The 27,610-nt window shown below is 36.5% G+C and overlaps 2 protein-coding genes across 3 annotated transcripts; both read right to left on the bottom strand.

The window, feature by feature from the left end:
• Positions 1 to 267: 267 nt before the first annotated feature.
• LOC130810524 (NAD kinase 2, chloroplastic) lies at positions 268 to 10,676 on the bottom strand. Its single transcript, XM_057676624.1, has 8 exons — positions 9,990 to 10,676; positions 6,710 to 8,623; positions 4,328 to 4,449; positions 4,106 to 4,247; positions 3,789 to 4,013; positions 3,222 to 3,296; positions 1,376 to 1,477; positions 268 to 716 (listed from the first exon to the last, which is right to left on the bottom strand). Exons 1-8 carry the CDS (start codon positions 10,212 to 10,214, stop codon positions 513 to 515), a joined length of 3,009 nt encoding a protein of 1,002 aa, XP_057532607.1. The 5' UTR covers positions 10,215 to 10,676; the 3' UTR covers positions 268 to 512.
• Positions 10,677 to 12,385: 1,709 nt separating this feature from the next.
• Positions 12,386 to 27,560, bottom strand: LOC130810525 (bifunctional 3-dehydroquinate dehydratase/shikimate dehydrogenase, chloroplastic). Of its 2 annotated transcripts, XM_057676625.1 has the most exons (11): positions 27,323 to 27,560; positions 26,437 to 26,645; positions 17,196 to 17,301; positions 16,112 to 16,330; positions 15,490 to 15,836; positions 15,034 to 15,097; positions 14,523 to 14,631; positions 14,296 to 14,433; positions 13,746 to 13,894; positions 13,423 to 13,585; positions 12,386 to 12,772 (listed from the first exon to the last, which is right to left on the bottom strand). In XM_057676625.1, the coding sequence occupies exons 2-11, from the start codon at positions 26,643 to 26,645 to the stop codon at positions 12,714 to 12,716; spliced, it is 1,563 nt and encodes a 520-aa protein (XP_057532608.1). In that variant the 5' UTR covers positions 27,323 to 27,560; the 3' UTR covers positions 12,386 to 12,713. The 2 variants fall into 2 exon arrangements, with proteins under 2 accessions (XP_057532608.1, XP_057532609.1); XM_057676626.1 differs by lacking the exons at positions 12,386 to 12,772; positions 13,423 to 13,585; positions 13,746 to 13,894 and adding an exon at positions 13,904 to 14,123.
• Positions 27,561 to 27,610: the final 50 nt, after the last annotated feature.

Below are 27,610 nucleotides of genomic sequence, written 5' to 3'. Positions count from 1 at the left end.
TTTATATCAATAAGCTGTTTCAACCAGCTAATTTTCCCAACATTAGAATTGGGTGGCCACTCAACCGTCCATTTTGCCAAACACCCCCGTTGCTCCTTGTGTTCATACAAAAAGAAAAACCGATATCTCATCTTGGTTCAATTGTTCATTCTATCCTATTCTCTTTTATTCGTATTACTAGCATCTAATGCACAATAGAACGCACAATCAAAAACCTCAGAAAACGGAAAGAAAGAGTTTGTTGAGCAAGAAAGCCAAGTACAGTGATTTACCGAAACCTTTACTTCATTAAATATGAGCGGATAATGTATAGCGTATATAGTGTGATTTTTCGAATATGTAGTCGGAAAACAAAAATGATGTGGCCATCAGTAACTTTACGTTGGCCCCCAACGTTGGGAAATAATAGCATTATTCAGCGCTATAATTATAATATATGCAGATTATATCAAAATTAAGATATATACAGCGATTTACAGGAACCTGTCAACGGAAAGCCTTGGAGAATATGTTCAAAGTGCCTTTTGATCGAGCCTCTCGTTCCAGTTTAGGCAACGAATCAGACTGTGGAACCAATCACCCGTTTGATCTGACTTGTTGACTGTCGGAAGTGGATGTTCGCTCATTGATATTCTCACTGAATCTCCACGAGAGAGTTGCTGCCTCCTCTTTCCGTCAAAGGATACCCAAGCGTTGTTTCTTGCGTCCTCAGGTACCTATTTTGAAATAATTTACAAGCTTTAAGCTAAAGGAAACGAAACAAAACAAAAGGATCGGTAGTAATGTGATAAGGGCATTTTCATTGTAAATTTGTCGTAAAACAATACTCCCTCCATCCCTATGAGAATGCGCCCAAAATGTTTTTGATGAAATTTAGTGGAAAGGGGAACTGGGTTGGAGAATAAGACAAAAAACACATGGATGATAGAAATGAGTGGTTAATACGGGAAAAGATAATAAGTTTGTGAATGAGATTAAATGAAAGAAAGTAAGACCATTGCCAAAAAGGAAAATGGTGCAAAATGAATAAGACAAACTAAAATGGAAACTGGTGCAAATTGAGAGGGACGGAGGGAGTATCAGGTAAGAGCGTTTAACACTTCATTTGTGCAAATATCATGGAAGTTTCGTCATAAAACAACCGTGTAGGACACTAGAACACGTATAAATGTCCGACAAAATACCCACATCTAAAAGCTATTTTCGTGCTGTTTCTTGCTTCACAGCCAAAACCCAACAAATATGATGTACAATGATGTAAATCACAGCTCGTCTTTACCGCGTAGTAAATCATGTCAAAACTCGTAAAAGAATTCACATACAGAGAGAAAAGCAATTTTTACTTTCAACCAATCATATGCAAGCTTGAAATTACCTTCAATTCTAGGCGAGCAGAATCTGGGAGAATCACGGGTCTAAATGAAAGCGAGTGAGGACAAATAGGGGTAAACAGCATACAGGGAACATTTGGATGAACCTGCACTCAACAAAAAAATACATATAAATCATGCATAAAACACTATAGTTCCAACTGGAAGATACTAAGCAAACATTTGGATGAACATTGAACATAAAACATACTCTCTTCGTCCCATCCATTTAGCCACTTTGCACTTAGAAGCTCACGTTATGAGCAAAAATGTCGCATACTGAGTGGGACAAAATGTACTAAAGAAAGACTCACAAACAACTGAAAAACGAAACTACAGCGATACTATTATGTGGAACTAAAAAATAAATTTAAAATTATAAGTGGAACTTTAAAAGTTTAAAATTAATTAGCGAGGTCTAGAAAAAAATTTGAAAGAGAGCATTGAACAATATGCGGGAGTTCATGTAGAACAAAATCAAATATGAAACATCTTGCCATAAGTATATGTGCAAATGCATATAAATTGGCATTTGAAAGCAGAAAATCACCTAAATATATAAGATCAATCCTTTATCTTTGCGATGACATTCATCTCTTCCTCTTTATTTAAATTCTTAACTTCAATATGCAACCTTTTAGATCAATGTCAAAACTTATTATTAAGGCAGTGCTTTTTCATGGAACTTCCAAATTTAGATAGGCCATTTGAGAATGAGAATCCGATGAGCTTATAAAACTTTTTGATGGTGTTTTGAGCCTTACAGCTTGATCCTCTTAAAATTCTGTAGTAATGAGTTTGATAGCAGGATGAAAATAACTTTCCAATCGTAGTTTTTACTAAGTACATACATAAATCCTATGTTACTCGGACTCTTCATTTTTCTCACGTACCCGTGTACAATCCTTGATCCTCGGACATTGGTATTGCACTTAGACACTTCATTTTAGGCGTATAATTGAATATTTAGACGTATCCGACACTTAGAACGTATTAGTATCCAACATCATTACCCGAGTCCAAGTAACATAGCATAAATACCATCTTTTGCCTTCTTTTACTGTCATCTAGCAAAAGGTTATGGTTTTGTGCATACAGCTTGCTCAAGAAGAGTCACAAAACCAAAGATAAACTTTTCTTGAGAAATGTTTTAGAGTAAATTCATTATTCATGCACTCTGAGATGGATAACCACCCATAGAATATGCTACTTGATATTAAAATATCCAATGGGCTTCTTAAACATTTCTACTATCACATCTATAAGTCAAGTTAACAAGTTAGAGACAAAAACGGTAGCATATTCTGGTATTCAGCCATCTAACAGAATCATGATTGGAAATGAATAATAAAATTTCAATGAATAGCGTCGATTCCCTTTTTCACTTTTGATAGGGAGAGAAACATGTTTAGAGCAAAATGCTGGTGGGAGTGGCGTTCCTCAAGTGGGTCATGAAAGAATAAAAAATATGACAATAAAGAAACTAAGCTAAAGTGAGAAAACATTCCGTTAATGACTTAAAGCATCGAGAAAAATAAACATGAAGCATCAATATGCAACATAAGGAATAATTGTTGACTAATTCACTTGCCATTCTTGAGCAACTGGTAGTGTTAGATGATTGTAATCGCAAAGATTTCAAGTAATATCAGTTATGGATTAGAAGGTGAAATTAAGGAAAATCAACCATTGGCTATTTCTGGTTTGATAAGCAAGATAAAGATTCTACCATGGAACAATGTGTGGAGGTAGATCATTGTAATGCTTTATTATTAGATAGAAAAAGTACCTCATATATCCATATCATAGTAGCAATTGCACTCGTTTTGAAGCTTAGAAAAGTAAACTTACCATGGAACCCCCTGCAGCTGTTGAATACGCAGTGCTTCCAGTAGGAGTTGCCACTATGATCCCATCACCTTGGACCTGATGCACAGGTATTGCATTTACGAATATTATTTGACAGAGGTAAGAAAAGAAAATTAGGAAAAAAATATATCATTTCCAAAGACATCTCCAAGACTTAACGGCCCATTTGTAGGTGGTAATAAACGGCGGTAATGAGAATGAAAACTAGCGTAATTTTGGTTGAAAAATCTCTTGGCTACCTTGATGGCCATGCTTGACAACTTTCAATCATTTCATTTTCTTCATAAAATTTATTCCAGTGCATTACCATTAGGAGTAGTGATATTTAGTGGTAATGAAAATTTGTAAACAAAAAAACTTTTGTGATCAAAGTTTCATTACTATCGGAATGACATGGAACTTTTGATAAAATTTTACACTATAAATCATTCCCAATACCACCATTTAGTGCCACTAACCAAATGAGCCGTTAAGAAACATAGATACGACCAATAGTCATGTCAATGTTTGACTTATCAAGGAGTGTAGACTGGAATCCGCAAATTGTACCTTGGTAATGAGTCGATCATGTTCATAACACTCAATTTTAGACAGATATGGATTTGAACCGCGATCAATCACAATCTCGTTTAGCACATCAAACACTTTTCCGGGCATTGCCCTGCCATTCCGAAATACCTCACATCTAAGGCGCATCCTCAAAGTTATATAAACACCATCGGTCGTTTTATTACCATGAATAACTTGTCTAAGGTCTTGTTTGTAGTCGTCAAACTGCAGAAGAAATACTGAAGTATAAATTGGTGATGAAGAAACAAAATGGTAACAGAAAAAACTATGATTGAAGTAAAAGTTTAAAAATATACATTATGTGACGTGAGGAAGCCAAGAGATCCGAGATTAAATGATACCACTGGAGGCACAGCATCTCTAAATAGATTTGAGGCATGGAGAATCACCCCATCTCCTCCCAGACATGCAACAAAATCAACTTTTTCATGAAGATCACTACAATAGAAGAATAAACCAGCTAAGGGAACTTGCAGCTAGAAATATAAAACCAAACTATCATGCAGAAAAGTTATTACCTGGTATCTTGGCCATAAAATGTTTGAACAAAACCAAACCCGGGAATTCTTGCAAATATATCATGTACATCTGGCTCAACAAGAACATTCATCTTTTCTTGGTAATATAAGAATGACGCAACCTGCAGTCAGAACAGAAATTAGTTATGCTCATTTGATGGTGTCATACATCAAACTTTGTTAATCAATTACATTAAACAAACCTCAAACAATAAAAGAAATCATTATTTCTATTGTCATAATATTTAGAAATCCTACTTGGTGCATTTGATTAGAGGAGCATTTCGAGACTCAGAGGCCTAGAGTTTGAATTCCATCAACTACATAGGATTAAAGATTTGGCATTGTTTGTTGTTGTTGTTTGCCATAGTTGTGATATACCAACCCCATAATTGCCCATCCCTTTCCAAGCAAAATATGAAGGAGTAAAGAAAAGTATGCGTTCTCTTATCACAAATTTCTGAATGCCCACCCCAAATACTCCGCTCACCCTCCAAAAAATATGGAGTTGTGAGAAGGTTTCACACGTAGTTTACAAAAAAGGAGGAGGGGGGAAGAAGAAAGGAAGGGAGGGAATGGAACAAAAGGGGTTCACTCCCCGTTGCTTGGATAGTAATGGGTTGGCTACAGAAAGGGGGAAAGGTAATAGGAATTGTAAATTGATTTTTTCCTTCCTTTTTCATGAACAAAATCTTGATTTGAAAGGAAAGTCAAAAGAGCTCTCATATTTTCTGTTGGCCATTAGAGTCGGTAAACTTCCAGCAATAACATTAGGGACAAGAAAGAGCAAGAAAAAGGGGGTGAAACGCAACATGCGAGTATTGTCCATCATCGAAGCAATCAAGACAAAATCAATACTAACTCATAAAGAGGAAAGGAAAAGGCAAGCATTCATAATTACTCCTCCACAACTTCCCTCATAAATTAGGCAACTGCGAGCCAATTCTATCGTTCTGTTCCCTCCCTTTCCTGAGCATGACTTAATTGGTATCTATACGTAGGGGTGTTTAAAACCGGATACTGGGTCGATCTGGATCCGAAAATCTGGTTACCCGCTTTTCCTTAAACATGTGTTTATTTCCTCTTATTTCTTAAAATCGGGTTAAAAACAGGTTTTGTTAACTAAAATAAAATAAAATATACCAATATATAACAATTCCATTAGCATTACTTGATTCACTTCATCAATCTAAAGAATGTGATAAATATAATACTATTAAAATTTGGTAAATATCTTAAAACTAATGATAGACGTTTGGTAAATATCCTAAAACTAATAACAAACATTTGGTAAATATAAAACTAATAATACTACTAAAAGTTGGATCCAATTCATTATTTTAAAATTAATAACATTATCCTAAAACTAAAGAATTTGGTAAACATAATACTACTAAAACTTGATTAACAGACATTTAGTGACATGGGTCTCGATCAAAAACAAAAGTAAGAAGTGAGAAGGTGGGTGTGGTGTGTGGCTTGACATGGAGTATTTCCAGTAAAACAAAAAGCCCATGTACATTAGGGTTTCCATTTTCCAAAACAAATATTAAAAAAAATTATAAGCCGGATACCAGGTATCCTTTTTTTTAAGGGAATCAGTATCCGACCCGAACACCCGGTTTTAAAATCGGATACCCGGTTTTAAAATCGGATACCCGGTCCAGCTTATCCGAAATTTGTTAACCGGGTAAATTATTCGGTTTTTGTATTCGGATAATTTGGGTCGGGTTTTCAAAACCGGATACTTTTGAACACCCCTAGGACTAAACTGAATGTCTGAATCCCTCCCGCTCAATATCTCGAGTTACAACCATGGTTATTTTCAGCATACACAAGTGTCTATACATTCCATCATAATCTCTTATGCATCGATTGAATAGAAGGAACTGAAAGGAAAGAAAGAGAAGGGAAATAGCGGGATGAGACTTCCTACATTTAATAGTTAATAGAGATGAGATGGAAATGGAGGGGGGAAATGAAGGGATAAATTCCTCTAGATTTTGTAAGAAATTAATCCCTCCAACATCAAAAAAATTTGGAAGGAAAATTCAGCACTCTCCTCTCCCTTCCCCTTCCTTCCCCTTCCCTTCTTTTCGTTAGAGCTATCCAAACACACTCTTAAACTTTTGGTCGGTATTTGCATTGTGAAACAAAGGAAATCATGTAGAACAACGATATCAACAGCGCTTATAAATCAAAGCAATCCAACATGTATCCCACCATTGGCAATGTCTTAACAGGTTGAGTTGCAAGAAGAATACTCCAGGACAGAAGACACGAGTATAGAGGCATTCTTGTCTTTCATAGGCACATATGATAATATTTTCACATGGGACAGTAAAGACAAAATAAGGAAAAGGGACAAATAGTTCAGGTTACCTCTTTAGCTTGTTCCATAAGTTCTGGCCCGAGCTTTTTAAGTAATAGAACAGTCTTAGGTGTAGATTTCCACAAAAGCATCTGCTGCTGCGTGCTTGGATGAGTAAATGCAAGAGAGGATTCTGTCACCTTTTCCCTTACACAAGAAAAACCGTCAGTTCGTACAAGAAACATCTCAGCTTTCTTTCTAGACTGTATCCTAACAACACCAGTTGCCGAAGCACACATGTTCCCCTCAATTACCTCCACACCCTTATCTCCCGGAACTACAGAAAAATGACCATTATTCTTTTGATTAAGCTCAACAGCTTCAGATGTGTTTTTGCCGAAATTATTCGTTTTCACACTAGCTGAAACATCATTTCTTATTATGGAAGGCCTATCTCCATTAGCAATCCCGTCACTTGAAGTGTAGTCATAGTTAGCAACGGTCGTACCATTGCCTGTAGCCTTTTTCTGATCACCCCAAGATAGATCTTTGCTCCCGGATGACCCATTTGAGTTTTCAAGCTTTGTCAGCATAGACACAGAATCCACCCTATCTTGCTCAGAATTTTCACTACTAGTACGTGCTTCTTTGGGAGAAGGTGACCTCCTCTGTCGATAAATGGCAAAAGTGGAAGGAGAGATCTTTCTGTCTCTAAAAAACTTGGACATTTCTTTTCTGGACAATACATTGTTGGGAGGAACCTGCAACTTGAAAGGGTCAATTTTTGTACTTGACATACTATTATTGACTTCAGTCAATACCACAGACTCATTGTCATTGACACGATGATTAGAAACCTCCTTGGTTTGCTCAACACGATTTTCGACAATAACAGGATTTTGACTCTGTAACAGCGTATGTGGAATACTCGTGTTATCTCTCGTATTTTCTAGCACCGCATTCCCATCATTCAAATGTTTCTCTACGTCGACAATTGAAGGTGCATCAATTGTAGGAGATCCATTGGTTCCTTGTGCTAAAGTTCCATTAACAGGGATTCTATTGGAAACAAGCAGCGACTCATTCGAAGCCACATACTGCCGCCATCTTGAAACAACAGCCGAAGTCCTCCACACACCTTCTTTACTATGCAGATAGATTGGCCTCCTGCTCGGATCAGATACCAAAGAAGCGAATTTCTCAACCTGCTCCATTGAAGGTGATGTTTCGATCTCAACAGGTAACTTAAACAGCTCAACCTTCCCAGCACCAACAGCATCGTTTAATGCAGCTTGATAGAAGTTATCTTTCACAGTTTCCGCTCTAAGATCAACAATGGTGCGGAAACCTTTGTCCATTAACCACTTTAAACCTTCTTCCGTCACCTGACCACCTCTCCAGAAAGCCACATCAGAATCAGCAGTTATTGTATCCTCTTTAGTAATGGCCATGGAGACTGGAACCCAATTGGCAAATAGCATATGACCGGGAGATTCTTCTCCACGTTGGAAGCCCAAATCATAACACAGGTTTTTCAGGCGTTGAAGTTTTCTCCATACATCAAGGTTTTTATCATCTCCGGGCACCAAATAATTTTCGAGTGCAACATGTAAACTTTCACAACACCTCTTGATCTCACTCCTAAAGATTGCAAGCGGGGGAAGCTTATTCTCCATAGTGTTCATCTCTTCAACACTAAAAGATGTCATAAGCGATGACCTGCCGGAAAGAACAACTTGCCTTCCTTTGTTCAAAAGAGATATCATCCATCCTAGAACAGTCACTATCTTGTCTTCCAAAACCTCTGAGGAATAATCATATGATACAGTGCAGACACCAGTGACGGGATCGCACAGCATGTTCATCAACGTAGTATGTAAAGCTTCTGCAGCCCTAAATATCCTGCAGTATGCCTCCACCTCAGCAATATCTCCAGGAACAGGACCAATCCAACGCAGTTGTGTCACATCATAAGGTTGAAAAGCCTGCAAAATGAGAGGAAAATATCACCAATGTACGGGATCAATGAGTAGAAAAGTATGTGTAAGATGGAGAAAAGTACCAAAAAGGAAAGTTTCCAAAATGGACAAACAAAAAGAAACATAAATGCGAAAAGGTGAAAAAGGAAAAGAAAGAGAGGGTAGGAAGAACAGCATGCAGATCAAATACCATTGCATTACCCTGATTCCACTAAGTGGCTGCGCCTAGGCCAGGTTTGGGATCAGAAGCATAGTGCAAATACAAGGACATATCACCATATTGCAACGGTATCGTAATGGTTTGAGCAAACTGCGACTAAAATATAGGACAAAGCAAGCTGAAGGGTCAATGAAACAGAATATTTCATTTGATCCCCAACTAATTGATGTTCTCAAAATTTCTTTCCAATTAGATAGAACTATTGCTTGTCTCCACTCCCAGATGTCAATGTCATCTTAAAGAAGGGGGGGGGGGGGGGGGGGGGGGGGGAGAGGTATGGAGAGACTGAATGCATAATGAATGTGCTCATTTGCTCGCCTAGCTCAAGTTTCAAGGCCCTTTTCTTCTCCTATTATTTCCAGCTATTATTGTTATTGTATCTTCTAGTAGGTAGCTAAATTAGTTACAAAAGTGATGTAAGGAAATGCTCAATTTGCTACATTATCTATTTTAGTCCGTCTCAATAAATTTGTTACATTTTCAAAAGCGAAAATGATCTAATATTAAACTAATATCAAATCACTATCTCTCCTCATCAACACCAAAATGACAACATCAACCTAAAAATACAACACTCTCGCTTCATTACCACCCAAAATATATGTCAAAACAATAATGCAACTCCTTACTACCCTCGTTAATAAAGTGAATGTAGCAAATTCAGCAGCACGAGCAACATTTTGGCAAGACCACTATCTCATGATTCACTAATCTCCTTACAAAACGTGAATAAAAAAAGCGAATTATGGTCGATTTTGGGCTATTTTAGGGTCATTTTGAGCGAATCGCAAAAGTGAATTAACCGACGAATCATGCCAAGACAAAATATTTAAATTTAACAGAAATTCCTACACTTCCTCTTCTTAACCATTCACATCTCTAAAGTAACTTTACTTCTTAACATGAAAAATACAACATTAAAAAAATTAAATCTTTCTATGAATTGGCGTGGGAGGAAAGCAATTACATTGAACAAGCAATTCCAATGAATACCCCCTACCTCGTCATCTAAATCCTTTGCATCAAATTTACCAATACAACAGATCAAAAAGAACCCACAAATCACAAAATTCAACAATTTCACAACACCTTAAAAACCCAATAAGCAAACAAAGAACATCAAACAACTCAATAAACAAATTATAACAAAACCTGAGAATCCAAATCAAAATTGAGAGTAAAAGGCCTTGGAAGTTCACAAGCAGCCACAAATTTGAGGCGATGTAACTCCTTCCTTTGCAACATTAACTCATAAGAACCACTAAATAGCTTCTGCCCATGTCTAAATTCAGTAAATTTGACGAGCCCATTAGGGCAAAATTGGAAAAAAGATGCACTACTTGTTGTTGTTGGAAAGTGGTTCATTTCTATTACCATCTACAGATAAAACCCAATAAACCAGCATCAAAAGACTGGTCCTTTATTATTCAAATAACCTGGGAAAAGTTAGATTTTTGGGGGGATCTTTTGATTTTTCTGGTAAATCATATTTTTGGGGTTATAATTAAAGAAAAATTAGTTAAATTGTGGTGAGCATAAGACAGATATTGTGGATGCAAATAGTGTGGGTGAGGTTTAGGAGGACAAAATGGTGGATTTTGTTGTGTATTGAGTGACATTATCTTTGTCATTTTTATCAATTTCTGCTTCAATTTTATCCAAAATCCCAAATTTGTTTGGTGAATTTTTTTAGTGTTGTCGATTGTTATAGAAGTTGAAGTTGTAGGCTTTGGAATTGAAGGTGATGTGAATGGGCATTTGGCAGTAAACTTAGATGCAATAATGGCCCTACATGTGGTTTGATCATGTCCTGTTTGTTTGAAGTTGTATTTGTACCCGTTAAAACTGATTTGGATCTTGGACTTGGGTGTAGGATTAAATTTGAACCTATCAACACAAGAAGCAACTCATCTTAGATGAGACCGTCTCACCATTAGACGAGTCTATATGATTTGCCTATTTTTATAATTAATTATTTTATAATCGTAAATGATCAATTTAACATGTTAAGTATACATACGTTAGTCCAATAGATATGACCTCACAATGAGACCATCTCATTTAAGAATTTGTACGACAAAATACTCTACTTTTTTGCCTGGAAATTTGAAATTACTTCTAGAACGATTTTTTGTACAAGACAATCTCATGGTGAGACTGGTAAACATACGTGTTAATATTTAAAATGTCAATTTTAATGTTCAAAAAGTAAATAATTTTAAATGTAAAACTTAAAATTTTAATTAATTTGTTGGGATATTCGGCTTCGTCTCACGACAAAATCATCTTAAAGGAGACTTTTTTTTACTTCTATTTATTTATTAATTAATTATGTTTGGAGATAGGGCTGTAAAAATTTGTGTTGCTGTAGGTTGACTCGAGTTGTGTTGACTCATAATCGACCTGAATCCAATATGACCTTCATCAAATATAAAATTGATTATGTCGTATCCATCACCAACTTGCATTTGATCTAAAAACGACTCTAGTCGATATTGAACGAAATAAGTGGCTATCGAATTCAATTAACATCTGACATGTTATTGATTAATAGGTACACTTCATAATCTAACATAAAGTGACTCGAGACACGTAATATCAAATCTGCGATTTTTAGCTTTGCCAAATACTTAAAATTCCAGCTTGCATGGTCTCAAATAAATAATTTGAGGTGTTTGGTAAAACATTGTTGGCTATTGACTTTTTTAGTTGGTTTTTTAAGATAGTTCGATAAGTCAGTTGTATCATGGAAATATTTGGTATAATTAAATATTGGTTGGTATAATTAATTATTGGTTGTTGAGCGTGTATTAAAAAAAGGTGGACTAATAAGTCAAAAAGCCAATGAAAAAAGACAACCAAGTTAACATTTACATTTTTCAAGTTATTTGGCAATTGGTTGTTGTTTTTGCACTCTTTAGTTGGTTTGTTTAACTAATTGAAAATATTGGTTAATTTTGTTGGCTTAAAAGTCGACTTTTCAACTGACCAAAAAGTCATTTTACCAAACATTTTTTTGGTTGTTTGACCAACCAACAAAACAACGAACAAAAGAAAAAAGAGATTATCATAACTTTGTTCGTTATTACCAATAGCGAACAAAGAGAGTCAATGTCATGACGTTTGAAGAGACAAAAAATTAAAAACAAACTTGTTCGCTATTATCAACAACCTACAAACTATTTATTATTTTTTGTCCTTTCAAACATTATTACATTGTCTCTCTTTAATCTTTATTACTAACAAAATAGTTTTTTTCTTGTTCGCTGTTAGTAACAGCGAACAAACTTGATCTTAAGCTCGGATACGAAAACGCTTATTTTGAGAATTAAAATTTTCCGAAACTTATTTTGGGTATTTTTTTTATATACAAGCTTATTTTACTCGATCTTTCTAGTTTAATGAGTATTTTGCAGTTATTGATGCTGCCAAGGCTGGGCCTCTTAATCTAAGAGAGCCATGTTCTGGCCAGTGGCCATCCCAAATCCACTCCCACTCCAAGCTCCCTCCATTTGCGAACCCGAGTGGTTAAACACATCGAAGCCATGTGGAATCGACTATCTTGATAGTTTTGTCACTCTTATTTTCGAACAATAACACGACAGTTGAAAAAATGCAGATATAAAGTGTAACATTTTATTACATGTTGACACCACCTCACCTCGCCTTGCCATCCTTTAGTTTGCATGTTTCTCGTACACATTATGTCGATGTCACCAGCCCTTGAGCTTGTGGTTAGAACTTGACCTTCCAACCAGATAGCTGGTGTTTCTTGTACAAATTTTAATAGGGAAATAATCTATAAAAAGGAACGTCCTTTCTAACAAAACCACTTGAGAAAATAATGGAAATACATTCGGAGAAAACAAAAACTCTTCATTGTGCACTCTTTTCTATACTCTTTGCTAAGGCTTCCCTCATGAGTTCCTTTGGGGCTGCAAGAATCGGCAATTCAAAAGTCAGAAACACCACAAGAGAAAATAAGAAATAAAAAGGAATTTTTACATAATCCACCCTAAAATGTACGTCATTTTTAAACAACCATTATATAATTCTACCCAGTACTCTGTAATGGAATGGATTTGAGGCCATTACAAGATTATGGGACTTTGTCTCGTACTGGTTGTATGGGCGACTAATGTGGGGTTTATAGAGTAAATGGACTCTCTCACCTACTAGGCTAGTCTTTTGGGTGAGTTCTGTTTATTCTATAACATACTCGTCACCAACAGCTCAAAAATTTTCTAGGAACCAGTTTCTAGGCAAGTTAAAGTTTCCTTTTCAAGGTATTTCACTTTGAGTAGGATGTTTGTCTAGGGTATTTTACTGTTCCACACATCTGCCTGTCAAGTAGCTTCACGCGAACTGAAGCATTTAAAAGGCATTTTCTTAGAGAAAATAAGTTTATTTTCGAGAAACGAGTCAAGTAATTTACATTCTTACTGAAAATTGCAATTTTCTAACTGCCCAACGTTATTTTCTACAAGCATCAAATCAAATTCACTAATTGCAGTTTTAATAGCATTCAAAGTTCAGCATTAAGACAGACAAGATAAAAGGAAAGAATCGAGTGAATAAATCCTACCTGGCAAGCCCGTGAATTGTTCAAACTGCCTGAAGGCTTGATTAGCAAGCATTTCTGTTCCATAAACAATAATGGCTCCTTCTTCTTGAGCTTCTCTTAAAAGTCTGGTTAACTTTGGTGCATAAACCGCGTCAAAAACAAGTGCATAGTACCGCAGAGCTTTCTGCAGGAATACATAGGAAAGGAACATGGTTCAACTATCAAAATTCGAAGTGGAGTTCGTGATTCTGCGGAGTGATATATTTCAATACATATTTGAAATTGCTTCAAATTAGCATGATAACAAAAGAGTGAATATACACAAGTAAAAGAGAGGCATTAACCTTAGAAATAGGTGTTTCATTAATTTTAGGTTTCATTCCAACTGATGTAGTATTCACGAGAATCATCCCATCTTCGGGAGCAAAATTGTCTAATTCGTCAAGACTGAGAGCTTCACCATCCAATTTACTTGCTAAATTTACAGCACTTTCTGGGATCGAATAAGAAAAAGCAAGAGCATTATTCCTCAGCACAAGTTCAGAGGTGCCACTTTAATGTAAGCCTGTTGGCCAAATGAATAACACACTCCACGGCAAAATACACACACACAACTCAGGAAGATGTCTTTTCACACTTCACACAGCCCCTTTACACTTGATACAAAGAGATCCCTATTCATGCCTCATTTTCCTAAACGATCTTCATGCATATACATTTTCCTATTTAAAAAACAAAATACATGCTTCAAAGTCAACTATCATGAAAGACACAACTGACATGCTAAATCATTTACCATAAACCACCAGTGGTTGTATAATGTGTACAGCACAACATTTATGACTTAATGACCGAATGTAACGAAAAGTTGTAAAGCGATAGAAGGAAATGTACCAAGTGTACGATTAGCAATAACCACCCTGGCTCCTTTGGCTTTTCCACCATAGGCAAGTGCCTTTCCTGCACCACCAGCTCCAACAACAACAAAGAGTTTACCAGCCAAGGGTGATACTGGTGCAACACTTCCACCATCTAACCTCAAAGACGGAACAAAGTTCTGTTAATGATTATAAGGAGATACACTTCAAGAATATTTTATAACATGGGATTGATTTCCAAACCTTGTAGCCCTTCTTCAATAGCTTCAATAGCTCCGACGTAATCAAAATTGTAGCCCGCCTGCTTTCCATCTCTTGGCTTTTTAACCAAGCAATTTACGGCTTCAATTGCCTACAAAATATAACAGAAACCAATTCGATAGTATAGACAATAAGTTTGAAATTCTAAGTTCTTTCTCATTCATGGAACAAGAAAGGAATGCATCAATGAAACTTTAGGTAGGATGATGATCAAAGTCAAGTGTGGTTCGCACCATTCCTTGCCTTTAGTGATTAGTTGCCCTCCACATACTATGTAGGAAATTAAGAAAAATTTTCATATTACGTGCAAGACAATTGTACATTTATAGCCAACAAGACAATCAAGAGGAGGCCCTCGAGATAAGAATTAAAGGAAAGAGTTCATTTACTAAAAAGCTTTTATTTTTTGAAGCAAATTTAAATTTGAAATCATAGGCAAGGATGGAGCACACATCAATTGTTACATTACTTTCAGAGAAAAGAGAGTTGATACCTTAGCAATTGGATCCACCTCGTCACAGCACTCAAGTGCAGCCATCTTGTGAGGAAGTGTAACACTGCACAGAACGCATCACTGGATAAAAATGCATCATGGTAAGAAACATAAAATTCTCACATGTCATGTCCAACACAAAATGAGATTTTTGTTATGTTATGAGGAAATGAGTATATTGTAACATAAATTTCTCAAAATGACTAAATGTAATGACAAATGCTGCATTTAATGTAGTTTTCATACAACGGTAGGAATAGGAGAATGATGTAATGTTTGCACACTTGCTCAGCACGTAGAAATTTTCATAAATAACTTTTGGGATAGAGAAGTCCGCAAAACAGTTTTCTAAACTGTACATGAGACTTCAGGGGATTGGAACTTTTTCAGACTTTGGAAACAAGCCTGGGTTCTAGTTTCTAAAACTTGATAAAGCAATTTGGAAGCTTGTGATACCTGTATCCAACAAAATCAGGAGATGAATAAGTCCTCAAGAAATTGGGTACATTATCCACTAGTAAGGGCACATAAACTCCATCAAAACCAACAGACTTGAATGCTGGATTGTACATATGTGGACTCTTACTATGGCCAACAGGATTCCCAATGATTCCAAAGACTTTAGTATCAGGCCCTATAAGTCTGAAATTATACAAATCCAAAAGATCTCTTATAGTAGGTTGGCCAGGAGCTGAAACAGCTCCTTGCTTGAGTACACCAAAAGTAAGATATCCACCAAACTTGGCACAGAGTATCCTTGATATCAATCCTTTCTCTCCCATAACAAGTCCAATAATTGGAACCTAAAAAAATATCCAAGGTAATCAATCAAATTCCAGAAAGAGAAAAATGTCCAAGGTAATAGTAAGAGGCAACAAATACACAAAGAAAGCTAGAGGTACTTTCAATACTAAAGGTAATTTTCGAAATCGTATAATACAGAAAACATGATCTGATCCATGGTCAAGAAAGCTTGTAGTGTCATTTGAACCTAGGGAATCTTAAACGATTAAAGACCTCTCTATGTTTTCTTAATACATGACAACATATTTACATGAGATCTGCCGTTCGTACGCACCTGAGAATGTGCAAGTACTTGAAGGATGCGTGCACAATCTGTAATATCAGTTGCAGTTGTTGCAATCTTTACAATGTCAGCTCCCGTTGCTTGAATTCTTGATACAAGATTTCCTATCTCTTCAACTGAAGGAGTGCTTTGATAATTATGAGAAGAAACAATAACTGCAGTCTTAGAAGGCTTGTTTTTACTGATTGATTCCAAAAATTCATCTGCTACCTACAAAAGCAAAATGACAAATTTTATTGTTAACATTAAAATTTACAAGCTTTATTAACAAAAAAATAAGTGTCATCATATAGCACAAAGCCACAAACAACATAGGGAAAGCATTTAACACACTAGTAAGTGGGTGGATTTCAAGAGATTCCTTCCTTCCACAGAATTGTAAACCACGGCCCATGCTATAAATTTAGACGAAATGAATCTCTCACGTCCTATCACGTTTATTTGTAGTAGTTAATGTACTCGATCACATATGTTAGGATTAAGACTTTGGCAATGTTGTTGTTGTCTATCTCTCCTATTTACATGGGTTTCTTTAAATAGCATGCAAAAAACCTAATGTTTCGACTTAAAAAAAATGGAAGGAGTAAAAATAAAAATAAAAATAAACGTTTTTCTAAAAGCACTATTAATGAGAAAATATACTCCTTTGACCCTATTGAGTCACTGACAATGTTGTGAGGGCTATATTTTTGTACCAACTTCAATATAAAGGAGGGATAGGTCCTAGTTATTAGGTACATGTTACATTTATGAATTATGATCATAGTTGTAGCTGTAAATCAACAAAGTGTGAAGGAAGACAAAACATTGAAAGAGAACATGAACCCAACAAAACCAGGGAGTCCCAAACACGTATAGCACCCCCCCCCCCCCCACACCACCACCACAACAACAAAATCAAAAAAAAAAAAGAAAAAGCTTCTCTGGTCTGCTAAAAGTTCCACTATCAACAATAAATTCTTAGTCATACTTCAAAACAAGACAACAAGATTTAGAGTTTTTGCATGTGGAAGTGAAGACCAACAAATTATAATGGTTTAAAGAAGAGAACAAAGGAACAATATCAGAAGCAAACCTTGAGTTCAACATCTACATAGTCAGCTCCGAGCTCCATGGCTCTCCACAATGCGCTCCTTCGCTTGCTTTCATCACCATCATACTGACCACCTTCCCATGTTGGTCTAAGAACCACACAAAAGCATCAGCCATCAAGTATTTACACAATAATTAGTACTTATAAATTACAAAGTATAAGATTTTGAATTTTATAACTTTAATTTCTTCGTAACCAACTCAACGGCCTAATTCTCCACTTAGCTAAATTGAAAATATCGCACACCCAGACATTCCAAATATTGAATGTATCACATAGTTTCAGAGTACACTCAAATCCCATTATACCAACAAGGATACACAAGAATAAGAGAACAGTGCATATCTGGGGTATAAAAAAAACCTGAAAGAAGTAGATTAATTTAGGTAATGTTAATGCAAGTGCCAAACTCTTAACAATAACGTCAACGTTGAACATATAATCGAACATGCTTTGTCTTGTGCTTTGGAGAAGGAAGATATTGATGTGTCAAGTGGTGATGTTTTAAGGTTTGGAACGTTACATGAGGTGTTCGATGTGGAGTATATGAGATGCATTGGGCAAGGTAAGAATGGCTTTGGACAATGTGTAATAAGACTTCACTAAGATGTGGAACCATGCCTTGAACGAGGCAAGGCATGGGAAGTGGATTGCTTGAACAAGGCAACACTAAAACAACAAAAGAATGTGGCAGAGGCAGACAGAAGGTGCAGAACATAGCTGCTCGTTCGAGCACTTGGGTAGCTCATTCGAGTAGCTGCATAGGATGCTCTTAACGGTTAGTTTTCTATACGTTTGAGCTATTAAGAGGCTTAATTTCTGAGTTTATTGCCATGCTTTTATGTAATGTTGATGTGTATTGATGGAGAGTTAAGTGTATGTTCTAGAATCATGTATTCCCTCTATATAAAGGTTATAAACATTCCTACAAACACACAACAACACACATAGTTGAGAGAGCTAATATACAAGTGGGGGCTAGGGGGTTGACCATAAGAATTTCTTACTTTTGTGTTAGTATATGTGAGCTTGAGAGATTGTTCTCAACTATAGAGGGTTATTTATTTCAAACAAGAGCATATGTGTCCCTAAAGAGCATTGCACTGCTAGAGAAATGTGAATTTCGCTAACCCACCCCCATCCTCTACAACGTCAACTATTCCAAAAATCACTTCAAACAGTACTAGTGAATCAACTCGATATAGTTGTGCCACATCTCCTGCAACTGTACATGTCAATATTCCTTTTTTTCATGCAAAAATTGAGACAACAAGGTGTCTAAATTTGAACAAAGGTATTGATTACCATGCATAACTTAAGTAATTATAGAGCATTTACACTAGAAACGAATATAAGAGCTTATTTGAGAGGTAACTACTACTCATAGTGGAGCTCAAAATATGTTAATATTGTACACAGTACACCATCTACTGGGTGGCTAGGTTACTGATACATATTGCACATAAATGGAAATCTGGAGTTCCAGAAACTTAAGGTTCAGAATCCAGGTGTCATCATGGTAGACAGTAATCATTGTGAAATAGCAATCGATCTACATTCCAAAATTTCAGATAGGATAAAGTATTAACAAAATATTCTCATGTCCTTCTCTACACCACCCCCTTCCTTATTTATACTACTTACTCTAACTAACTAACTCATACTAAAATACCCATATTACCCTCGTATTCTATATATGACACAATTTTTAAAGGGAACTAAATGTTCAAATCGACTTGAGATCAGTATGAATAATTGAATGTTTACCTGATATGCATTTCATACTTCTTACTCTTTATGCTTGGGTAGGATGCCTCACATACAACTTGATAATATACACACTACACAACAGCAGTATACACTCCCTCAAGAATGACCTACTCTCTTCTAGAATGCAAGTTGGTTATCCACGTCCTCAGTTTGTTAGAGAATTTTGTTTGTAATTATTCTCCTTTTAGTTAGTTTGTTATTTTACCCAGCTGTAGCCTTCTGTTAGTATATAGCTTTCTTACTCATTACTCTTCTGTATATATACACAACTATTTCATTCACTGAAAAAGATTAATTTTCCTAAGTCCAAAATCATTGCTCTATTATTCTGTCATGGTATCAGAGCCATCTCTGATCCTCCATCTCAGTTTCTGATTTCTTGCATTTTTTTTTCTAAACTTCTGAGTTTCTGTTATGGCTACCATTTCTTCTGACCATTCATCTGCTTCCCATTCCAATTCAACCGCTGATCCTACACAAGATCCAGCAAGCATCTATTATTTACACCCTTCCGATCATGCTAGTACTAAGCTAGTGTCTAATCTCTTTGATGGATCCGGTTATGGTGATTGGAAGCTTACCGCCAAAAATAAGATGAGTTTCATTGATAACACTCCCCCTAAGCCTACAAACAATTCTTTTTTGCAAAAAGCCTGGGAACGTTGCAACAACATGGTTATAGGTTGGCTCATTGCTTCCCTAGATCAAAATCTTGCCAAAGTATTACGTACTATTGCACAGTTGCTGAAATTTGGAAGGATGTTGAAGACAGATTTGGTCAATCTTCTTGCTCTCAACTCTATGGTTTACATGAGGATCTTACTACTTTGAGTCAAAGTGTTGGGATGACAATAGCTGACTATTTTACCAAAGCTAAGTCCCTTTGGGATGAGTTGGATAATTTTAGTCCAATTCCTGCATACACTTGCGATGGTTGTTCTTGCAATTTGACTAAACGACTACTCAAGCTGCAGCAAAAACACCGTATCATGCAATTTCTGATGAAGGTTGATCCTAAGTACAATCAAGTTCTCACCAATATTTTGATGATGGATGATTTGCCAAATGCTTCTATCATTTACCGTCTCTTGCAACAAGAAGAAAGGCACAAGGAGGTTAGCAAACTTACTACTAATCCTATTGATTCCATGGTGTTTGCTGTTGATAGGAAGAAGTATTATCAAAGGCACTCTGATCACAACATACAGGACAGGTCCATCTCTAATAATAAGCGTAATGCCTCCTATTTCTGTGACCATTGCAAAATTCCTAGCCATTCTATTGAGAGGTGTTTTAAAATACATGGCTATCCTCCAAATTCTAGGCACCAACTTACCAAGAAAATCGCTGCTAACATGCATACTGATCCTCCTCCTACTTATTCTGATGTTAAGGAGACAGGTCTTACACAAGCCCAATTTAATCATCTACTAACTCTTCTTGGCAAGAAAGATGTTGATAAACCACTTGATGTTGATACCTCTACTAATACCACAAGCAATTTAGCCGGTATTTCCTGTTTTACTTCTCACAAATCTTATTCACATTGGATCATTGATACTGGTGCAACTGATCACATGTATAACAATCTCAGTGTTTTTACTAATATTACTCCAGTTTCTTCCGCTCATTGCATTATCATCCCTGATGGCAGCACACTAACTATTTCTAAGCAAGAAGATATCCTTCTAGATAATGAGATTACTCTCACTAAAGTGCTATATGTTCCACAGCTTCATTTTAATTTGATCTCAGCATCTAAACTGTGCCTTGATTACAACTGCTCAATTCTTTTTAACTCTATCTCTTGTTATATACAGGACCCTACAATGAAGAGGCTTTTACCTCTTGGTAAACTCTCCAAAGGTCTTTATTATTTGCTGGACAACCTTGTTCCTCCTAATGCATGTGATGTCACTATCACTACTCCTAATAAGACAAATCTAGCTTGTACTACCTCTATGATACAACAAGCCAAGCTACTACACCTACGGCTAGGACATGCTCCTTTTGAAAAAATCAAATTGATGTATCCCCATATTGATGTTGCTACAATCAAGAACACTTTTATTTGCTCTATTTGTCCTGTTGCACATCAGACTCGATTGTCTTTTAAGCCTAGTGTTTTTCATGCTAATTCTGCTTTTGCTTTATTGCATCTAGATACATGGGGCCCTTATACTACCCCTACTCTTACTGGTTGCCATTATTTTTTTACTATCATTGATGATTTCACACGCGCCACATGGGTTTTTTTTTTAAAAAAAACGAAGGCGGAGTGTGTTCCTGTGCTACACAATTTCATTAAATTTGTAGCCACACAAATTAACACTAATGTTAAGTCCATTCGTTTTGACAATGCAAAAGAATTTTGTGAGGGTGCAATTTTGACATTTTATCATGCCAATGGTATTTACCATCAAACGAGATGTGTAGAAACACCTCAACAAAATGGTCGTGTTGAACGCAAACAAACACCTTCTTGACGTAGCACGGGCTTTACATTTTCAATCAAATCTACCTATGACTTTTTGGGGAGAATCCATTCAATGTGCCACTTATCTTATAAACTAGATGCCTTTATCTTCTCTTGGTAATATCTCCCCTTATTTTATGGTGTTCCACCTAATAATTCCCATTTGCATTCTTTTGGTTGTCTTTGCTTTGTTTCAACCATCAAACAAGGAAGAAGCAAATTTCATAGTAGGGCTCACCCTTGTGTTTTTGTTGGGTATCCCTATGGTCAAAAGAGCTATAAGCTATATAACATTGCTTCCAAGAAACTTCTAGTTTCACGTGATGTCCTTTTCCATGAACATCACTTTCCATTTCATCTCTCACCCACTCCTAACCCCACTCAATTTTATTTACCCGCTACCACAACTCACCCTTCATTTTGTGTGATGTTCCAACCCCTCCTACCTCCACTCCTAATACCCCTATGTTACCTCCTACTACTTCTTTCCCGTATGCTCCTGATAGTTCTTCCCCTAGTCTTCCTTCTCTTCCTTCTGATATTTCTCATACTCGTGCTATTTCCCCTACAACCTTACCGACTTTCTAAACCACCTTCTTACCTCTCTGATTATGTCTGTAGTGTTTCATCTACTACACCCATCTCTAGTGATCTTTCCTTATTGAGCCTACAACCTATAAGCAAGCAGTTTCTGATCCCAAATGGGTAGCAGCCATGCACCACGAACTCAATGCCCTTGCTCAGAACCATACTTGGGACTTAGTTCCTTTACTCCTGGTAAGCGCCTAGTTGGCTGTAAATGGGTCTTCAAACTCAAACTCAAAGCTGATGGTTCTTTCGAAAGGCACAAAGCACGTTTGGTAGCCAAAGGGTACACTCAAATATGGCATTGACTTTCATGAAACGTTTTCACCCATTGTCAAAATGACAACCATTCGATGTATCATTGCACTTGCAGCTTCCAAGAAGTGGTCTTTACACCAACTTGACGTTAACAATGCGTTTCTCCATGGAGACCTTCATGAGGATGTTTATATGAAGCCCGTTGAGGGTTTATCTCATGCTCCCAACCTTGTATGCAAACTCAAAAAATCGTTATATGGTCTTAAACAAGATAGTAGACAGTGGTTTGCTAAGCTTACTGTTGCTCTTTTAAATCAAGGTTTTACCCAATCTAAAAACGACTACTCATTATTTACTAAACAAGCTGCTCATTCTTTCACCATTGTGGCAATCTATGTTGATGATATTCTCTTGACTGGTAATAATCCTTCTACTATCCAGAGCCTTAAACATCATCTCAATCAAGCCTTTAGTATTAAGAACTTGGGCTCTCTTCATTACTTCCTTGGACTTGAAGTCTCTTACCTAGATACTGCAATTGCTATCACTCAACCAAAGTTTGCTAATGAGCTTCTTCGTGCTTCTGGTATTTCTCCATTTAAAAAGGTTGTTACTCCCTTGCCTCTAAACCTCAAACTTCATATGTCTAACTCTCCTTTGTATTCTAATCCAACTCACTATTGTAGTCTTATGGGTAAACTAAATTTCTTAACCCACACCCGTCCTGATTTGGCTTTCACTGTCCAAACTCTGAGCCAATTTATGCAAAATCCCACAGAAGCACATTATTCTACTCTTACTCACACTCTTAATTACCTTGCTTCTACCATTAATCAAGGTATTTTGTTGAAAGCTTCTGACCAGCTGCATCTCAAAGCATACTCTGACTCAGACTGGGGTGCTTGCCTAGACACTAGGCATTCTGTTACTGGATATGTTCTTTTTAGTAACTCTCCCATAATCTGGAAGTCCAAGAAACAATCTACTGTTTCTAAATCTTCCTCTGAAGCCGAGTATCGGGCTCTGTCTTCAGCTGCTTTAGAGGTCACTAGGGTCATATGTCTCCTTGAAGATTTGGGTGTTCATGATCTTAAACCCATTACTCTTCACTGTGACAACATATCAGCTATGCACATTGCTCATAATCCAGTCCAGCATGAGCGTACAAAGCACATCTCCATTGACTGCCATTTTACAAGGAAAAAGATTTTGGAAGGCCTTCTCCAATTGAAGTATTTACCTACTTCTCATCAACTTGTTGATTTATTGACCAAGATCTTACCTTCATCTCAGCTGCACACATTACTATCCAAGCTTGGTATGTACTTCCCTACGCCAAGCTTGAGGGGGGATGATCATATACACACTACACAGCAACAACATACTCTCCCTCAAGAATGACCTACTCTCTTCTAGAATGCAAGTTGGTTATGCACGTCATCAGTTTGTTAGAGAATTTTGTTTGTAATTATTCTCCTTTTAATCAGTTTGTTATTTTACCCAGTTGTAGCCTTCTGTTAGTATATAGCTTTCTTACTCATTACTCTTCTGTATATATACACAACTATATCATTCACTGAAAAAGAATAATTTTCCTAAGTCCAAAATCATTGCTCCATTACTCTGTCACAACTCAATCAAGAATTGACTCAAGATTGGATAATCTTGGATTTGGTTTTATCAAACCCAATCTAATTTTGACTTAGTTTTCTATAACCATCATTGTCATTTTCTATACATGATCATACATTTGGCTGTGATACCCTGGATTTAGCTTTAAAAAGGATTGATAGACTACTCATATCAACGAGGTGCATATTCTTTTCATGGGAGCCTATTTGCTAAGAACTCCACAATTAAGCATGCTTGGTGGGGAGTAATCTTAAGATGAGTGACCTCCTGAAAAGTTTTCCTGGGTGCGCACAATGAGGCTAAAGTGCGCTGAAAAGACTTGTATTGGTCGGTGGGACCAGTCTACGGTCTCCATAAATAGACACCGACAGTCCGAGGGGTCGGGGTGTTACAAATATCAGAGCAACCTTACGACTGTGACTGATCATGTATTCAGTGCACTTAGCGAGGAAAAAGATCCTGAAACTATGATCCAACGAGAAAGTTGTATTCCTAAGTCGAGGCGAGTGTGATACCCTAGATTTAGCTTTAAAAAGGATTGATAGACTACTCATATCAACAAGGTGCATCTTCTTTTCATGGGAGTCCATTTGCTAAGAACTCCACAATTAAGCGTGCTTGGTGGGAAGTAATCTTAGGATGGGTGCCCTCCTGGAAAGTTTTCATTGGTGTGCACGAGTGAGGCCAAAGTGCGCTGAAAAGACTTGTGTTAGTCGGTGGGACAAGTTTACAGTCTCAATAGGTAGACAGCGACGGTCTGAGGGGTCAGGGTGTTACACCGGCTGTTGTCGTTGGATTGAACTTCTTCACGTTGGACATCAATGATGGCTATGGAGCCCCTTAATACAAACACGGGTAGGATGGTGGTGACGTAGATTGATAAAGGTTGTCCGTAATAATTTCCCTCCCCCGCCAACCAATCCACACGCTCACACACAATCCTGGAGAAATTGGATAATCTTTTGGACATTTTTCTGAATCTTTGTTGAGGGGTTTTGATAGTCTGAACTTGTTTATACAGCAGAAATAGGTCAATTTCCAAAAATAGACAACCTATTATGTTTTCGAGAATGTTACATTTTCATCTTATTCTAGGCTCATCTTTACAGATGGGTTTTGTAGTTTAACTTTCTTGGGATGACTATCTGAATCTTACTTCTATTCTCACATTAAAATCACCTCTTGTTATCAATCCACTGCCAAAACACTCTTTTGGGAAGAAAAGGGAATTGTCAATATATCAATAAGGAAAAACCATAAGCCATAATGACAGAAAACAAATAACAAGCAGATTGGTTTCTTAGGTTTTGAACATGCAGTCTATTTATGTACTATGCAATATCACTCTGCTATTGTACAGCCATGGCCTAAACTATAATCTCAACAAGCAGGATAAGAATTTTACGTTTTACTTTTTTAACAATGGGGCAGAGGGTTTTGTGATGCCTGACCCCATTGGCCATCAATTAAGGCAACGGAGTTGTGGGTTCAAAATTTGGACGTAAGTTGGTGCTGAACAATTGGACAACCTTTCTCTTTTGATATGTTTGGTAATTTATCATCACTACCTGCACCTTATTCCTTTACAATAAAACAGTAACATATGTAAGCTAAGTGCTGCTTCTTGCTTCAGACGAATCAGGGAGCACAATTTTGAGAATATTTTTTCAGCTTACTCTATTGTGTATGGTCGTGTTGCAACTTGCATTTACCTTCATGGGACAAATACTCGCTAAGCCACTAACTACTACTCATAGTTGTATTAGGAATATTTGAAGGAGGTACATCACCAATGTGTCATTTGGTTACTGATACCAAGTGCAAGTTCGCAAATTCAAAGAAACAAAAACTCCAGGTTCAGTCTTCAGCATGGTACATAGTAGAGTTGTCCCAAGATTTTTAACTGCAAAGTTTAACATCCAAAATAATACCCAAACATATGCGGCGCATCCATAATATATCCATCATTAGTCACCTCCTCAAGATATCTCTAATAACAAAACAAGTAATTTCCAGTCAAGCATCCAATACCTTTGAATTCATGTAGAATCCGAAGTTTACCACTAATTAGTTAATTTTGAATTTCTCCCATCTCTTAAGCATCATCTCCCCCAATGTTGTGGTCTTTCTTACCATACCATAATGTAACCCTATATCACAACAATTTTTGGGAAATTCTTCTCTCACAATTTGAAACTACAATAATCTCAATGTGTGATTATGAAAATATGTTCCTTATCAACAAAAAGAGACATATAAAAGCAATTATAGACCCACATTTACGCACATGCACAAGAATGAAGAATCAAGTAAAACAAATTAACAATTAACTGCGTTACTGCATAACTAAAACTTTAAATGTGCATAGCTCATTAGTCACATCTCAAGTAACAAAAAGGATTTTCAATGATTCAATCAACAACAAAACTCATAAGAGGAAAATGGTATCACTCTCAAAACCAATATTACAAGATAAAGGAAAACAGAGAAGAGTAAAAATACCTAAAGGTGACCAAAGTTGGCAAACAACTGTTCTTAATCAAATGCTCAAGGTCATTTTCGTTGAAATTCTTCAAGAAATCTATTCGAAGCTCTACCAAGTCAGCACCTTGCTCCTTAGCATTCTTTACTTGAAGCAACATTTGATCAACGGTCTCATCCATTATGGGAACACATATTAATGTCAAATTTCTTCTACCATTTTTGTCCATCTGAATATTAGTAGATAAGAGTCAGTACAGTTTCAGAGCCAGGTTTTCTAAAGAGGGGTATCAAGTTGGGCATGAGTTGCATCTGGATCGGGATCCAAACCCTTTTGCTTTCAGCTAGACCCAAATTCATACCAAAATTCAAACCCGAATCCATAGTATCCAAATATGGGTGCAGAACAAAGTTATTTTGCTCAAAAATTATATACAAATATAAAACCAAAATAATTATAAATTGTCAGCTTTTATCAGCCACTCTACAATAACACTGAACAAACCAAGTTCCAGTAGCGTTTAGTATCCAAGTTGACGATAAACAAGTTCTGGCTCTATTAAAATTAGTTCCAATTGCTGATAATGAGAACAAATACAGCTAATACAAATTCAATGAGGTATCATTACTGCGAATTGCCAATGAATTAAAAACAACAAAAGGAAGATTCAATAAATTAATTAAAATTGATTTGAAACCAATTTTTAATTTTCATTTCAAAACTAATCTAATTCGCATCAGTATAACAATACAATAACCAGCACAATACTCCGATGAACATTTTGATAACAGGTTCAACAGTAAAACAGTGTAACATTGCTAATATTGATTTCGATTGAAATTAACAAAACATGAGCTTAGGAATGATGGAGTAACTCAACATTTTAGAAAATACTACTAAAATTACCTTGCGAAAATGGCAGACGAGGAGAATCAGGAAGACAGAGAAAGAGAAAGAAAGCAGCAAGATTGAGACTGGATGGTTCAGTTTGTACCTTATACTATTAATTAGAGGTTAGGTTTGGTGGGAGAAATTAACCCACCTACTACGAGTCAAGGTTTGGTGGGGGCATTTTCGACAAATTATTTGATTGATGTATTAGCATGCCATCATATAATCATGTTCACCGATTTTCGCAGACGGGTTTCCGGTCGGATCAGTTATGAGTTGAGGCATTTTCGAGTTAAGTAGTTT

Source organism: Amaranthus tricolor, chromosome 4 (genome assembly GCF_026212465.1).
Source record: "Amaranthus tricolor cultivar Red isolate AtriRed21 chromosome 4, ASM2621246v1, whole genome shotgun sequence".
Classification (NCBI taxonomy): domain Eukaryota; kingdom Viridiplantae; phylum Streptophyta; class Magnoliopsida; order Caryophyllales; family Amaranthaceae; genus Amaranthus; species Amaranthus tricolor.
This window is presented reverse-complemented; position numbering and strand designations above follow the sequence as displayed.